This window comes from Podarcis pityusensis (assembly GCF_964106645.2).
Source record: "Podarcis pityusensis genome assembly, chromosome: 4".
Taxonomy (NCBI): domain Eukaryota; kingdom Metazoa; phylum Chordata; class Lepidosauria; order Squamata; family Lacertidae; genus Podarcis; species Podarcis pityusensis.
Window position 1 is genome coordinate 64,372,969 of NC_138027.1, and position 17,569 is coordinate 64,390,537.

At 41.4% G+C, this 17,569-nt stretch overlaps 1 protein-coding gene and 1 long non-coding RNA gene across 6 annotated transcripts; one reads left to right on the top strand and one right to left on the bottom strand.

Annotated features, from left to right (window-relative positions):
- Positions 1-1,313: 1,313 nt before the first annotated feature.
- Positions 1,314-8,314, bottom strand: PRDX4 (peroxiredoxin 4). Of its 4 annotated transcripts, none has more exons than XR_013985072.1 (8): positions 7,918-8,314; positions 5,718-5,835; positions 4,295-4,411; positions 3,827-3,949; positions 3,233-3,429; positions 2,914-2,948; positions 1,602-1,648; positions 1,314-1,426 (listed from the first exon to the last, which is right to left on the bottom strand). XR_013985072.1 is itself a non-coding variant. In XM_081001673.1 (8 exons), the coding sequence occupies exons 1-8, from the start codon at positions 8,183-8,185 to the stop codon at positions 1,423-1,425; spliced, it is 843 nt and encodes a 280-aa protein (XP_080857799.1). In that variant the 5' UTR covers positions 8,186-8,313; the 3' UTR covers positions 1,314-1,422. The 4 variants fall into 4 exon arrangements, 3 of the variants coding, with proteins under 3 accessions (XP_080857799.1, XP_080857800.1, XP_080857798.1); XM_081001673.1 differs by having other exon boundaries at positions 3,299-3,429; positions 7,918-8,313; XM_081001674.1 differs by lacking the exon at positions 1,602-1,648.
- Positions 8,315-8,451: 137 nt separating this feature from the next.
- LOC308475009 lies at positions 8,452-14,854 on the top strand. 2 transcript variants are annotated; one of them, XR_013985077.1, is made up of 3 exons: positions 8,452-9,389; positions 10,464-10,612; positions 13,633-14,854. It is a non-coding gene; the product is annotated as an uncharacterized lncRNA (long non-coding RNA). The 2 variants fall into 2 exon arrangements; XR_013985076.1 differs by having other exon boundaries at positions 10,464-14,854.
- The last annotated feature ends 2,715 nt before the right edge of the window (positions 14,855-17,569 follow it).

Here is a 17,569-nt window from a genome sequence, read left to right on the forward strand (position 1 = left end):
TTGAAATAATCTTATTACAAGCTACAAAAATATATTCCAGGTCGCTTCATATCATGTATGGTAGATCTACCCTCACATTGGAAATGATTTGGCAAAGATGCTGTGCCAATTTGTGTTTCTAAACTGCGCATCAGTGAAGCCAGAGATTCCTTTCTTTTCATAGATATTTCTCTATGCCAGTTGCATTTTGAAGTTTTGGGCTATTCAAAACTGAGAATGCAACTCCCCCTTGTGGATGTTTGAAGCATAACCATGCTTCTACTATGAATAGATTGAGATACTAATCACATTACTGGATGTCCTCCTCCATCTGAGAATAAAGATGCTTGACACTGTATTTTAGTGTTTAAATTATGCATTTAATTTGTAGAAATGTGTTTGGATTGTGCAGTTTCTGTAACTCATCTAACTTAAAAATACATCCCCAAAGTTTAAGTAACTGTGGTAGCTTTTTCCAGTGCTTTTTTTCTGGGGAGACGCAGGAGGATGCATACTCCTAAACAATTTGTGAATCTTAAGTTTGGCCTCATTGAGGGGCAGTATTTCAATATGAGTAGAAAAATGAGAGTACCCATAAACATTTTTTTTTAAAGAAAAAAAGCACTGGCTTTTTCACATTTGCTGTATACTGTCTCTCAAAAACATTGTGTGCATAGATTGTGATTCAATAATTGAAGTTTAGACTTAATTTGGAAACGAGTTCCATCTAGTCCTGTACCCTTTGCAAGAATATATGGTAAGCAGATGGCAGCACAAATGAACAATTTTTACCTTCTCATGCCCATCTTGCACTCATTTGTTTTGACTCTGCGTTTTCAAAATAGAAATCATAGAATATGGGAAGTCTGAATTATGTAATCAATATATTGGAGTGGGCAACCTCCAGTCTGTGGGCTTCCTGCTTGCCCTGCAAGGCTGTTTTCCACAAACCATACCCACCTACCTTCCTGTGATGTCAGGCAGAAATGCAGCTGTTTTCCCTGTAGAAAGCAGGGTTGATCAATCAGCTGATGAGTGTGTGTGTGTGTGTGTGTGTGTGTGTGTGTCCTTGGTTCGGTGTGTGAGATTAATTTGCACACTTACTAAATTCTATGGAACACAATGCTTACTTCAGAGTAAACATGCATATAGTTGGGTTAGAAATAGTTATTAGTGTGACTAGCAGCATGAGGCTTCCAACAGTGAAAGTAATTTTACATGGTAATATTTTAGCACTGCTTCACTGCTATTATTCTACTTTAGTAGAACAAGAAGCCTTATACACACTGAACCAAACACTGGTACAATTCCACCAAGAAGCAACACACAAGCAATTATCAAAATTAGTGGAACTTTTATTGGCAGATTTTTAGCTGTGAATTGTAGAAGAAAGCAGTCAGTTCACTTTACCAAAATACTTCAGTTTTCCTGCAGGATCTGGAATTATCTGGATAAGGAGAAAAAAGTTGCAATCAAAATCAAAATAGTCTAATGTTTGTTATATATCTGCTGTATAAAGTGAACTAAGTCCTGTGCTGATGATTGGATGTATATTAGACCCATCCATCCTCCAATGAGTTCCCCAAGATAACACAGGTACTCAAATACCCAACAGTACTTACAAATCTTCTCTTGGCCACCACATTCTCATAGCATCTTCAGGTTTGATCTAAACACATGCAGAAGGCATGGCTACAGCTATTAGTGTATTCCTGTTTTCATGTCACAATAGTTTGATGATACAGAGTACCCTACAGACGCATGTGCCCTACCTCTCCTGCTGCTGCTCAACACACACATTTCCTGGTAAGAACTACAGTTACACCAATTCAGATATGGTATACCAAGGGTGGGTAGCCTTGGCCCTCCATGCATCGCATCTTTCCCTCTCCCCTCACTGGCCCTGCTCTCTAACAAGTGCTTTTGCTTGTCTGGAATGTGTCTGTGATCTTTGATAATGCTTCTTGCTTGTATGGATTTTGTATTTTCTATTTTCTGACTGTGTTCTTGCCCTCACACACTGGATATGGTGACACATACACCCCAATCATAATGTGAGCATAGGATTGCACTGATAAGCACCATGGATTTTTCTGGTACCAAGGTGCACCTAATGCTCTTCGGATTGTACCCAAAATCATAAGGGGGAAGACTGAAATCATCGGTGTCCTTCAGTAACATGTCTGGATAAAACAAACTACTGTAGGGATGTGGAACTGTCTTGAGAACGCATGCAGTGTTCTTTTGTGACCTGTCTACAGTCGCACTTGTGATAAACCACATGTTATTCCATTGCTGCACTTGTCAAGTCACTGGCCAAAAAACTCAGATTAATATCCTCAACTTTGATGTTTCTTTATTCTGAAAGTCTATAATGTAGAAATAAATGGCAAATACTTCTACAAAATGTTTATAAAGACTGCAGCCCTGTGCATACCTACTCAAAATTAACTCCTTGAATTTAATGGGACTTATTCCAAGTTAAATGTGCATAAGACTGTAGCCTAAGTGGATGTATTCAGAGACTGTGAAATCTATTGACCAATGAAGATACTGTTATATGTTAAGAGTGCAAAATTACTAGTACTTGTGATTTTTTGTATCCTACTTAAATGCTATAGAGTTCTGGAGCAGGTTTTTGCACAACAATAATGCTATTCATGTAGCAGTTATCTAACATGCAAGCACCTTAAGGAAATACTTAGTCTTGATTTTTCCTTCACTGTGTAAAATCTTAGCAAGAAAAGCATGCTGGAAAAGCTGATAGAGATAAGATGAAGAAGTAAAAGGCAAGGTTTCAAATGGCATTCAAATTGCCCATGCATTGCTTTTGGCCTGCTGATAACATTCCCCACATGACATAAGATAAAAAATTTCAAATGGAGCATTCAAGGAAAAACTATGTTCCAATTATATTTATAAACACCCACTTACTGTTTCACTGCCTGGTCTCCAACCAGCAGGGCAAACTAAGAAGACAAGGAAAGGAGACATTAAGCTCATGGTTAAAAATAACCCTGCCTTCCTATTCCTTTTGTTTTGTGGAACATGAAAGAAATAATTCATTTTCTGCAAGTACAAATCTATATATGATGAGGTAGCTGAATGAAGTAGGATTTAATCATAGAATGAGAACTTTTCAATTAGTTTTACAACTAATACCCGGAACCAGGTATTATAGTATTGAAGATTGCTAGAAATGTTAAGACCAACAGTAATTTGTCAAAATATCTAACAGTCTCAGCTTTCTTACTTGCTATCTAGAAGAAATCTTTCTTTTCTGTGTAGGCAACTGAATGTTTAACCCTGCAGGAAATACCTTCTCCATGTTCGTCAGTATACTGGAATGCTTGTACTAGACGAAGAGTCTCATCTACAGATCTGCCAACAGGAAGATCATTCATTGTGATTTGTCGAAGATTTTTCTTGCCATCAATAATGAACAGGCCTCTGTGGAAACATAAATATAAGAGAAATTGGCAAGACAAATATCAATAACCTCATTCTGTGCATATATCACCTGTCTGTGAAACACCTGTATCAACTCTTCACCGAAAGCAATACATTTTATTTCACTATGGGATCTAACGATGCACGTCATAGATCCACTGAAATAACTAATTGCTAACCCAGCTTTTAAGAACTGTGCTCTTGTTCTAGTCAAGTTTTTCTCTCCAATAGACTGCTGTTGTAAAATCAGCAATTCTGATCTTGCAACTTTTTTAAACACAGATTTTTGTTGAATGTAACAGAATTTTGATACAGCTTCATACAGGAAAAATATGACAATAATCTATAACTATTTGAGTAGCAGACAGAGAAGGTAATGGAATAGTTAACATTATACCTAAGAGCATGTCCTTGATCCTCTAGATAAACTCCATAATCTTTTGAGATCTGGTGCGTCAAATCTGAAAGAAGTGGTATCTTTATTGGTCCCAGTCCTCCTTGCTTCCGAGCTGTATTAATCCTATAGCAATGAAGATCACCAAATACTTCTGTGAGAACTATTCCATACCTGCACTATCAACTTAGTATCATTCACAGTATCTACATGATAGGTGGTGAATTTAATGGACCTGATCTAGTCTTTGCATCTCCCTCACCCTCTCCTGTGTGCACTTCTCCAGAAATGGAAGTTTCCTGACAACACATTCCTCCTGCCATTGACAGGCCTCCTGTAACCAGGCAGCTATACTCATGGGATGGCTGCAGTTACTTAACAGTCCCAAGTTTCCAATCAAGATTTCTGCTTTGTACAGAAAATGTAATGGCTACCAATAAGTTGTGTAAATGAAAGGGAAAAAGGACTTACCATGCTAAATGAGTGAACTGCGAGTCTACTGAGCAAGCAACCACTTCAGCACCTATTGCTCTGAATTCTTCAATTCTGTCACTAAAGGCAATGATCTCCGTTGGACATACAAATGTGCTAAATTTAAAGAGAGACCAAAATGTAAATTTCTAAAAAGAACAGATCCCTATTTATAACCAATCACTAAAACAGAAATGAACTGCTTTCTGCAGAGCACTCAATTTTCCAGCTATTTATTTATTATTTTCTTTTATTTATGCCTGCCCATTTATAGCCTTCATTGGTCACTGATTCAAGGATGCATGTAGGAAAACAAGTTTTATTCCATTACAACTTCTAAAACTCTAGCATCCTATTCTAAACATTTTTGGCAGTGTATTCTGTTCAACCATTTTGCAGTGCCAGAATAACTACATACTCTGTGAAGTGTTTGCATAGCTGTTGATATGTGACATCCTAAATACTTATATGGTGCCACAGCAAATATTTTGAGTGAACTACTAGACAGAAAATTCTATTTCCAGTCTGAAAGCAGCAGTCATGTTCAACATTATTATGTTTAATAGAAAACTATCTTATTTGTCCTTCACTTCAAAAAATCAATCAACTATATGGCAGTGGGATGGATGCCAATTACCAGGAGGAGGGACGAAGTAGCAGGAAGATTGGTGTGATAGGGGCACACTGGTGCAGCCAATCAGCACTCCTACCAGTGTTCCTGTACCACATCAACCTCCCCACCATTTCACTGCTCTTGGTAAATTGCAGTGGCTCTGTGGCCAGCAAAGTGGCATTGCTGCTCCACACCACTGGGAGAGTTTGCTTTTGCTTGCTACATAGTGCTACAGGGCTCTGCTATGTATAGTGGGACATTTCTGGAGAGTAAGGGCCCTGAGCATGAGTCCTTGCTGGGCTGTTATCCCCTTTACAAACTAACAGCTTGCATAGAGACTTCTACCATATCTCTGGGGGCCCTGTCCTGTTGTCCTACTCAAAAAAAAAATCAGACCACACAAGTTCAGAATTACAAGGATTGATGATCATTGCATGTGAGTAGCCAGGATTTATTTGGGGTGGGGGAGGAGGAGGCAGGAATTATGTGGGGGTGGGGGGTGGGGCAGAACCGAGTTATCTGCGATGCAATTGGCCACTTAGTTAGGCAATTTTATTTATTTACTTGATGGGGGGCAGCTGCCCCCACCCATGGATCATTGTGAATTTCACACATATTACCCCAATAAATCGAGAAAACACTTAGGATTATAATTTGTGGGATTTCCATAGCCACTTTCATAATTTTATATTTTCCAATTCTTTATTCCTGTTAAATAAGCAATTTTCTTGGCCTAAAAATGAAAAGACTGCTATGATCAGCAAGCATTATATTGTGAAAATATACATATATTTCATGTGTTTTGCTTACAAGTCAAGTGGATAAAAGAAGAAAACAAGGTATTTTCCTTCGAAATCCGTTAATTTCAGTTCTTTAAACTCTCCATTGATGACTGCTGTTCCTTCCCAATAGGGTGCTGGTTCGGAAACTAAAAATGAAGGATACATTGTACTTTAATTCATTTTGCCTGATTGTGCTGGGATATAAGTGCAATATTTCTCTTTGAATAGATTAAATTAAATAGATAATGTTCATTTTAAAGAAGCAATGCTGGAAGAACTTAAATATTGGAAAAATTATTTCAGTTGCGGTTCTTATGACTTACAGTAAGTTATTGAGAACTGGTGTACCAACAAACATACACTAATGCCATAGCACACATTTTTATTTATTTATTTATTTATTTATTTGCCGGTGGTGTGTGCAACACAAATGTTTGGAACTATCTCAGCACAAATTTGGAAATTCATAGGATGGGTGAATGGAATATGTTGGTACTAAGGTGTGCACTAAGAAATGGCAGCTAAAGGGATAGGTGCAGTGCTGAAGATTGGGATTTGAGATTCTACAAAACTTTTGTTAACACATACTTCACAAGGTTAGAGTATGATATCCTCAGAAGAAACCAGCTGGATTCATGTCAAAGGATGCTACTTCAGCATCCTATTCTAGTGGTAGCCAGACACACACATATGGGAAGTCTGCAAATGGGACCTGAGTGACTAAGCACCCTCTCTGGTCTGATTCCCAGCAGCTGATATTTAAAATATATTGCATCCGACAGTATCTTCAATGGCACTGTGAAAGGTAGCAGTCTAAATCACAGTAATCAGTGCTTGGTGACACTGAAGATACTACTTGATGAAAAACATAATTGAGATATATAAAAAATGGACCCAGCTGCAGCCCAAGTATGAAAACTAAAGAATCACTGTCCATTGATTAACAAAACTCTCTCTGTATCTACTCAGACATAAACCCTACTGAATTAAATGTAAGTACAGTATGTATATGAATTAGGATTGCAACTTAAAGACATATACTCAAAGCACCTGCTTACTGGATCAGTTTATGAGGACTATTTACAAAAATAGACAAGCCACTCTTGGAACTAAGTCACTATTGGATACAAAGCTTGTCTTCTTTGCAAATTGTCTAAAAAACAAACAAGAAATCTGCCAGATTATTCAATCTTGCAGTTTTCTTACCAGGAGGTACTTAGTTGAAACTTTTTTGAAAAACAGCATATTAAGTTGATTGTACTGTAGTACAGAATGCCACTCTATCGTTTCAGAATGCTGTAAAACACATGGCTTACTCATTGAAGTACTGTATTCAATGGGGCTAACTCCTAGGTAAGTAGGTGTAGGATTGCAGCCTTAAACTTCTTCTTTTAAAAACCTCTCTGCACTTTCAAAGCAATAGCCTTTGTCTGACGTGTCCTTACTAAAAAAACAACCGCTAATCAACCATGCACCGACAAGGAAAGTAAATATTTGCAACAAGAGGGAGGTGCTTCTTTTAAATTTAACCCATTCTCACGCTACCATTTGCGCTGGGTGGGGAGAAGCCTTCAAAACTCTACCCAATTTGCAGGCAGAGAGCACTTTTTTTGGCTTTAACCTGCTGTTCCTTTTTGGAAGGGGAGCTTAAGAAGAAACACGGATGAGGCCTGTGGCCACTTGATTCTGTTTTGCTTATTGCGGAATAAGCTTTCGTGATGTGCTGCGAAACAAATTATTCCACCATAAATCACTTTTCTTCTCTGAAGGCCTCCCTCTCTCCCTCTTCTCTGCTGCAAGAGATCAACAACGACAAGAAGCCACGTTGCGGCAGCGACATCATTTCCCGTCCCCCCCAATTTCCCAGCAGCGTCTCTAGACAACACGGCACGTCCTGCGCGTCTCAGCAGCACTCGCGTTTTCCCCACCCCCGTAAATTCTCTTCCCCGCAAGGGAACAAAACTGGAGCGGGGGCTGTGGGTGTGTGTGGGGTTTTGCTTTGCTTTGCACAATGCCAACGTCGAGATGAACAATAACGAATAGTAAAAAAAGCAGAGGGAGCAGGGAGGGGGAAAGGCTGGGCTGAGGGGCTCCTCCCGGCCGCCGCCCCGGCTTCTCCCTCGGCGCCAAGGATGAGGCGACGAGGCAGCCGCCTCTTGTCTCTCTCCCTCCCGCCTTCCCGCTCGCTCCTTCCCTCCCTCGCCTCGCCGGGCCTCTCCGGCACCTACTCTTGGCCTTGCTGAGGTGCAGCGAGTGGTCTCGGACGGGCACCCGCGACGCCTCGCCCGGGTACACCTGGCCCCCCGCGTAGTAGTGGCACTTCTCGTCTCCCGAGCCCTGCGCAGCCTCGGCGGTGGCCGCCTCCTCGGTCATGACCGCCGCCAGCACCAGCAGCACGCCAACGGCCAGCGGCCGCGTCGCCAACCGTCGCCGGCGCCTCGCGCTCCCCGCCGCCCCCTGGCATTCTGCGGGTGTCCCGGCGCGCGGCGGCTCCATGGCACGTCTCGCTGGCCCCCGGCTAAGGGAGGAAAGAGAAGGGCAGCGCCGAGGCCCGGCGGGAGGAAGAGGCAGGCGCGGGAGGCCGGGCTGCTTCTGGGGGCGGGACCCGATGGCCGACACTGACACGCCCGCGCTCTTCCCCTCGCGGCTGTTCCCCGCTTGTCCTCCGCCGAGGCGCAGTTGCGCATGTCCCGCTGACTGCGCCCTAGTCTGTGAGGGGAAATGCGGCCTCGTCACGGGAGGAAGCTTGGTCGCCCTCCAGGATGCGCCTCTGACCGTTGGGCATGCTGGCCCGGGCTGAGGGGATCACAGCAGCGCCTGGAGGGCCACCGGTTCTCATTCCCTGCTTTAGGTGACCCGAGTGTCAGTGCAACACCGGATGTGGCATAGCCAGAGCATCGCATTCCGATCAGCAGCTGAATTGTTATACTTTGTGTGGCATTTCCCCCCAGAGTGATCTTAAAAGCTGCATTGCCAAAACTTTCTCTGGGAAAGGACACAGATGTCTGAAGAACATCTGATTCACAGCTGCTTGCTCCTTTTTGGAACTGAATCGCCGGCCATGAAGGAAGCATAGAAACTTGTTACCATAACAAGGACAACAGCAGCAGCTCCTATTTGCATTCTCGTAAAGGGAAAGCAATGAAAGACCCAGCTTCTCATTAACAAAGTGTCTAATTCACTTGACCAGAAACAGGTGCTAAATCAAAAGTGATTTATTATCAATAAATGAAATCCAGGACATGGTATCGCTATGCCGAATTATCGAGGACATGTTTTCACTTTTTTTTTTTTGGCAATTGTTTGCTATCAATTATTTATTATCAATATATGAAATCCAGGACATGGTAACCCTGTGCTGATTTATCAAGGACACGTTTTCACTTTTTTGCAATTGTTTACTGGAAAATATGGGCAGAGGGGAATTCAGTGAAAAGCAGCAGCAGCCGCCAACTCCTGTGTGCACTTTGACTGCTGCCAATCCTGTTCTGCCATGCCCAATGCAGCTCAGTGTCTGCACACAGAGTTTTCCTCTATGTACAATTTTGCTGACAGGAAGCCCTTTTGAAGCTGTCACCTCACTTAATGGCATCAGCTGATTGCTATGTGGGCCCTGTGCATCTGCCAAAATTGCCTGAGGGGTGGTGGTGGGAGAGGTCAGAATCTGGAAAAGGTGACCCACCCCTGTTGTAGAGGTGCTGTTTTTTCCTTATGTTGTGTGAAAGACAGAAAAGCAATTTTAAATGTACTTGTACAGTATTTGATTTTTAAAGTGATTAGTGACTGTGCAGGAAGGCATTTATAGCCACATTTCATTCTTCTTGCATTTTTGTGCCACTTGCAAACATGTTATGTATCTGAATCTCAATTTATAGTCCACCCACCATTTTTCTTGTATTGAACTACAGTGTATGTATTTGGGAATGTTTTCCTCTCTATGGAAGTGAGTTTTATAGAGGCAGATTTCCCTTTACCATGTCCCTTCTTCCCTCTCTTGTGAAACTAACAATGTTGAGGGGGAAACCTTAGCACTTTCATGGAGGCTATGAGAGCATCACATGTCCATCTTACTTCTCTGCTGTTGTTACTACTCAGCCGAGCAGGCGGTTTTTTTCCTACTTCAAAAATTATGTATGCACAGCACACCAGTCTAGTTGCACACAGGAATACTTTAATCAACCAAGAAACTAGAGGCACAGGTGAATCTGATATGGTTTCCCCCTGACTTTGTCAATTTGACAGGAGAATAGGGGAGTAGGAGGAAACCATGAAGGAACTAGCAGTATTGCAGGCACATACAGGGCAGTCTGGCTGGTATTTAGGATAGGAATGTGGAGAGATGCCTTCTGAAGGCATGTGACATTTCAGGCAGGAAAATAATGGTGATATGTTCATTAACTGAAAGGGAAGGTTGCCATATCAAAATTAAAACAGATTAAAATGCACGTGCAATTTTGACCCTAGAAAGGATGAAATAAAATTATCCATTAGATGCTAAACATGTTGACATAGAAGCAAGTCTCAATGCTTCAGTGCAACTTGCTTTCAAGTATGTGCTAAACTATTCTTACGGGGTCTCTGTCCTCTGTCTTTTACCTTCCTTTCCATCTGTTATTTTTATACTCAGGGCTTCTGTCGAGGCTCAAAAGGAACAAATATTAATTCATTGCAAAATCAGTTTCATGCAATGTTGGGCTCAAGGAAACCTATGAGGGCTCATTCTATCCTTTGCTTCCTATCATTGCCTTTTCTGTGGTTGTTTGTTGACAGCAAGAGCTATCTTTAAGAGCCAGAGTGTCTGATCGCCAAGGATTTGTGAGGAATGGTGAAGCCCCCAGTGTCCTAACACAAAGACAGCTTACTGATTTACTGCTACCCTCTGAAGAAGAGCTTCTCCACTTTTCCCATCTTGGAACAGTCAAGGCATTAATTTTCACTTCAGTTGCTCTCTGTTCTGAACTGCAGGCCCAAAGCAGGGCTCGGGGGAGGGGTTGGGTACAAGGATACCAAAGAAGGATGTCAAAAACATCAGAATGGCCAATTCTACTGCTTTATTAAAGAAGATGTAGACTTAGCAGCAAAGCAGCCTGCTAGGCCTCCCAGCCTTTATAGACGCAGGATGGACACCAAAGCAAGGTGATTGCTTGTCCACGCCCAAACAAATGTGCCTATGTTCTTTATACGCAAAGCAGCGTATGTCACTTTGTCTAGGACATCCCATCACTTCTCCTGACCAGATGAGGGCATAGGCAGCAACTACCCAAGTCTTACAGATGGTTCCCCTTTCTGGTCTCAGAACCCAGCACCCCAAGCCCACAGATAGGAGTATTTGCATTGAACTTCCCTCTTTAACCTAATACAGCTCTGTGCATGCCAGTCTGATGGTAATTGCCTTCTCCTCTCTGTAACTGGCATTAGGGTCTTCTTAGCGCTATCCAAAGGTCAAATTTAAATACTGCCAGTTTCTTTGACAAACTGCATAGCAATCAATCTTTCGTTTTTGTAATATACCCTCCTTGACACTGTGATTGCTAATTCCCTCTGGTACAAGTATAATATATATGTAATCTGCCTTGTACACAGTGACTGAACTAATGATCTGACCACTCTTCCTCCTGCATATGTGCATCTCCCTAATGTGTGTAGACAAAGGATTCAGTTATACAGCTGCAAATACAACATTTTAAGTGTGTTTTAAGTGCAATATACAACAAAACATTTCAAATATCTCCCCCCCCCCCAGTATGGAAAATATTATGCCAAATGTAATATCCGGACTGCAACATGGCATTCATTGCCACTTTTTGGAGGCACTCACTGATATTTAACAATATTCTGCTGAAATTGCTAGCTAGCTCCTTTTATCTTCTCAAACTGAAAAGGGCATTTCAACAAATATATGGCACTGGCTGTCATATATGAGAGAAAATCTATAAAGCAGAGGGAGAGGGGATTTTCTACCAGGGAATAAAAAGAAATGTGGTTCCAAAGTGGTGTTATGCTCAGTAGAATGAACATGATGAAAATTACTAATTGGAAAAGTGAAATGTTCTGGCTCTCACTAGGACAGACTGATGGGTAGAGTCATGTGCAGGGACTGCAAAGTGCCTGTAGAAAGGAATTCTGCACACATAAAGATTCAGCTTCCTGAGCAGCTTTTGTTTTTACAGTCCTGCCTGGAAGCAACTTCTGGCAATATCAATTAGCTAAACCAATGCAAACATGGGCTGATTGAACAATGGTGACAGGTTATTATCATCTGCTTAGACATTCTTGTTCTGGTGACTGCTTTCCATCTTTTGGGTGATGAAAGTAAGTGTACTTTTCTATACAGTATAAGTCTGGTTATGATTCAGCTGAATATGATTCACAAAGGTGTTTAGTTTATTAGACTTATGATGTACCTGTTCAATACACCTTGGGGGAAAATGAGCTTTAAGTAGTTATTTTAAAACCACAGTTCCATCTATCCATAATACAGTGGTACCTCGGGTTACAGATGCTTCAGGTTACAGACGCTTCAGGTTACAGACTCTGCTAACCCAGAAATATTACCTTGGGTTAAGAACTTTGCTTCAGGATGAGAACAGAAATCGTGCAGTGGCGGTGCAGTGGCAGCAGTGGGAGACCCCATTAGCTAAAGTGGTGCTTCAGGTTAAGAACAGTTTCAGGTTAAGAACAGACCTACAGAATGAATTAAGTTCTTAACCCGAGGTACCACTGTATATCTCTTTAGCCCTGCTGAGGTATTGCTTCCTGCAATCAGTTGGAGATGGCACTTAAGTAGTGGTTCCACACATATCAAGCGATCCTTCTCCATGGCTAAGATCCTTCTATAATGCTTACTCAGAAGTCTGTCCTCTTCAGGTAAGGTTCTTTTCAATGTTAATTAAAAGCTCCCTATCCCTTTTATTGCTTCCTGTTCCATGTGGCTTTTAGGTTACTGATGAACAGCCTGTTAATTACATCTGGAACAGTCACCTTCATTGCCTATTAATATCAGTTACTGTTTCCATGGAGTGCACATTAAATACAGAATTTTTCTTTCTTTCTGAATTTATAAAGCAAAAGAGTACTATTTCACTATATAAAAATGAAAAGTAAAAATTGATGAGAAGAAATTGGTAAAAATATAATCATAATTAAAAAAATTATTTAAATAGAACACCAGTTCAAAGTAAAACAATGCAGTATCAGATTCAGAAGGGAAGGTCCCCACAAATCACGTTTGGTGGGGGAAATAGAAACTTCAGAGTACAAACATCTGGGAGTAATAGTATCTGGTTTCTCTATAAAAGGGGGAGTGGAAAAAAGGCAATTCCTTGCTAAACTGCCAGTGTGGCATTTGTCTGTGTGTATCCATAAAGAAGGCTGATCACCGAAGAATTGATGCTTTTGAATTATGATGCTGGAGGAGACTTTTGAGAGTCCCATGGACTGCAAGAAGACCAAACCTATCCATTCTGAAGGAAATCAGCCCTGAGTGCTCACTGGGAGGACAGATCCTGAAGCTGAGGCTCCAGTACTTTGGCCACCTCATGAGAACAGAAGACTCCCTGGAAAAGATCCTGATGTTGGGAAAGATGGAGGGAACAAGGAGAAGGGGATGACAGAGGACAAGATGGTTGGATGGTGTTCTCGAAGCTACGAACATATGTTTGACCAAACTGTGGGAGGCAGTGGAAGACAGGAGTGCCTGGTGTGCTCTGGTCCATGGGGTCACAAAGAGTCGGACACGACTAAACGACTAAACAACAACAAAATCTATCTATAGCTATAGTTTTTGCAGAGTGGATTTAACAGACCTCCCAATATTTGACTGCCACTTCACAATGCTTGTCAAATTAATCTGTCAAAATCAGCTCTGAGTCTTATAATTCTGAACTGAATTCATAGCACATGCAGGTGTATGCATGTGTCTGAAATTATCTCTTTCATTTCAGAAATGCCCACCTGTGGGCTTGTGTGTGCATTGGACATGCTCTTGACTCCACTTGGAAATCTCAGATAATAGCATTTGCACAATGCTTTTGAGTTTCTAAGCAGGCACTCCACATATATTATCCTGTTTCTAAACCTTGCAACAAACCAAAGAGCTAGGTCAATATTATTATTCCTGTCTTGCATATGAAGAGGGCCAGGGCATAAGCAAAGAGAGCACACCTTGCCTAAAGACACTAAGTGAGTTCCTGGTAGCGGTGGGATTTTACAACAGGGACTTATTGAATCTTAGACACCTGCTTTACACCTAGGAACATGCAACGATTGGTTAGAACGTCAAATAACATATGTTACACAAGCAAGGATCAGTGCAACTATTTGAAAGTCCCTTGGGCTTAGGAGTGGGTTGGAGTTGTTTTTGGAAAGATGTAGATACCTCAATAACCAGATCGCTATCAATTTTTTCAATAGGTGGCAGTGTTCTCCTACTTTCATACCTCGATGGCAGATTTCACAGCAGAAAAAACCCCCATGAAGATAATGGCCTGGATCCAAACTACCACATAACAAATGTGTTGTTCTGTTACAATATGCTCTAGGTGGAGCTGCCTTTGAAGATCTGAAAACTATAGCTGGTTCAGAATGCCGCTGCCAGACTGTTGATATGTGGTGCGTATGAGCATTTGACTCCATTGCTATTTAATCTGCTTTGCATCCTGGTGCGTTTCTCAGCCCAAATCAAAGTGCTACTGGTTATCTTTAAAGTTTAAAGACAACAAGTGGTACTTTGAATTCCGCTCAGAAACACAGAAGGAGCCACTGCAAAGCTAAATGATTTGCGTCTGGAATACCTAAAAGTCTGGTTGCTCCTACATGGCTCTGTCTATCTATTAAGCTCTTATGAGGAGACTCTGGACCACACCTCAATGCTGTCTGAGGTGTGCTTGTTGGTTATGGGGGACAAGTCTTCTCAGTGGTGGATCCTGAGGTCTGGAATCTTCCTCAAAAGGTTTGTTCAGCCCTTCCCTCCTAACCTTCAGGGAAACAGCCTTGTTTAGAAATGCCTTTTATATAGTTTTGTTTTTAAACAAATTACTTGTGGTTTTAAATTGATGCTATTGTTTTGTTCTGTTTACAACCTGTTTTGGGGACTCCATTTGGAGTAAAAAGAAGGATATGGCTATATGAATAAATGAAATAAATGAACGACTTCTGCACTCTTAAGGGTGTGTGTGTGTGTGTTTCTCATATAGCAGGTGGTGTGAACTTTTGGTCCTTTTGGCCATGCTTGCTGAAGCTGATAGGAGTTGTAGTTTAGCAACATCTGGAGGGCCAAAGGTTCCCCACACCTTTCATACAGTATATGAGGGAATGGTTGTAACTCAGGGGTAGAGCTTTGGCCTGGCATGCAGAAGGCCCAAGTTCATTCCCAGGCATCTTCAAGTAGAGGTGGGAAAGAGTCCTGCTTGAAACTCTGGACAGCGAGCCATTGCCAGTCATGGTTATAAAAACATGTACAAATGGTCTTAAGTTCAGTTTTCCACTTTGTCAAATCAATTTTCAATTTTTTAAAAGTTCTCATGAAAATTTATCCACATTTTAGTTCAAATTTCTTCTGATACTCATTTTTTGTATGAAAAATAGCTTTAAAGTGGTACCTCGGGTTATAGCCGCTTCAGGTTACAGACTCCACTAACCCAGAAATAGTACATCGGGTTAAGAACTTTGCTTCAGGATGAGAACAGAAATCGTGCTCTGGTGGCGCGGCGGCAGCAGGAGGCCCCATTAGCTAAAGTGGTGCTTCAGGTTAAGAACAGTTTCAGGTTAAGAACAAATTAAGTTCTTAACCCGAGGTACCACTGTATATACAAGCAAGCAATTTCCTCTTATTTATTGCTTTTTGTATGCTATTTTCACTAATCTAACATTTTTATGTACACTTTACCTTAGTATATACATCTATGTACACAGCACTTGACTGGAGAATGATATTACAAAATTCAAAGATGTGTAACTTTAGAAGGATGCCTTTGTTTTGGTTTGCAAATTGTTTTGGTAAGTGTGGATTAAGTAGGCTTGCCTTGAAATGCAAACTGAACTAAATTTCTCTCCCATCCCTGCCCCTGCCGAATGCAACATAGCAAACTTCTTTTGCAACATGAGACAGTTGCAAATGCAGCAGAATGAGGAGGCGGAAGGATGAGGTGATAAAATCAACCACACCACTTCAGGCACCATTTTTATAATGCTTTCCAAGATATGATGGGAGTGGGGAACCTTTTGCCCTCCAGCATCCATCAGTTCCAGCCAGTAGAGCCAATAGCCATGGATGATGGGAGTGGGACTCCAACAACATCTGGAGAGGCACAGTTTTCCCACCCCTGAGATAAAAACTCCCTGCAAATAAAATAAAATAAAAACATTGCACACCAGGAAGAATGGCTCTAGCAAAACACTTTCTCTGCTGAGATTTTTTTTCTTCTTTTACTAACAGAGTTGTTTTTACATTGGAAACATTGAAAAATGTGATTATAATTCATTCTACCGCCTTCAAACTCTTCCATCACATTCCAGTCTTCTTTTACAGCATGTCTACATCCAGCCTAAGGAGACTTTCTAAAGTGATGTGGCACAGGGTGGCAGAAAATATCCGAAGGCCAAAGAAAAGTAGTTGAAAAATTGCATTGGGCATGCCCCAACCCCAGGGCAAGCTAAAGCAGTACTTTGATCTGTGTTATGTGATTATCCCATGATTATTTCAGAAGAGTGGGCCTAGATTAAGGGTATGTGGAATCTGAAGAAGGAAAAAGAGTTAAAATTGCGTATTTCCTAGAACAGACAGAGGGAGCAAAGGTGGCCAGAAAAGAAAGAAAGGGAACCAATGGAGACAAACCAAAAGCCACCATCTGGGGCGTTTTAAATGTTAAGTGCTTGGCGTGGGATGCATTTTAATTGGTCAGGAGAGGATATATTAATTGCAATTTATCCCTCTAGGTGCCCATGTGTGTTGGTTAAACAGAGTTACAAAATCCCATTCTTGGCAGCAAAATGAAAAGAACAAGAATTAGGCAGTAAAGTCTTGTTTTGAGCAAGTCCAGCTATGAAGTAAGCTGGCTCCCCTTTCTTACCCCGCTTAATAAAGATTCAGACAACAACCTGGGAAGTAAGTATAAAAATATAATCTACTTATTATTTACTTATAATCTTGCATTGGTTCACATCAAAGGCAGCAATAAAAACTACGCAGGCAAAATACTTACATTTACAGTATAACCAGCTTCAGAGCACATCTGCCCCTATGGCAGGTCACAGGAAGAGAGAGAGAGAGGAACAGGAAGTACTATATGCTCCTTCCTCTCCAGAAGAGGAGGGGAAATGACATCACACAGAACCCTCTCTACCAATTGTCTTTCTATGGCCTATCAGCTCTGTGGACTTAGACCCTTCTCATGTTAACTAACAAGAATATGCATTTGTTAGGTTTGGCTGCTAATCTCCCACACTTGGAGCATCTAGGGAAGGGAGCAACCCCAAAACTGTGAGAACACATGTAAAGTGGCTGGGGTTTTGTGTGTGTGTAAGTTTCCATACATTCTCCTGGTGACTGGGATTGTGGAGGTAATGGATAAGTGAACACACATGGCCCTTTTGCTGTGAAGGACTAATGGCAACTTTCCCCTACATGTGAGAATGCTGGCAAGTGACAACAGTGGCAAGTGAACATGATTATTCATGCATCTGACAATCATTTATATTCTTTAGCTGTATAGCCAGTCTGTTAGCAGACTTCAATGTGTGAATAATGTATCCTGAACCATGACAAATGAGCAAAGCCTTTGCATCAAACTGAAATGTTTATGACTGTAGTATAAATTTGGCATTAAAATAGTGCGGTGGACTACCTTCTGTTATTACCTTTGCCAGAGTTTTTAGTCAACT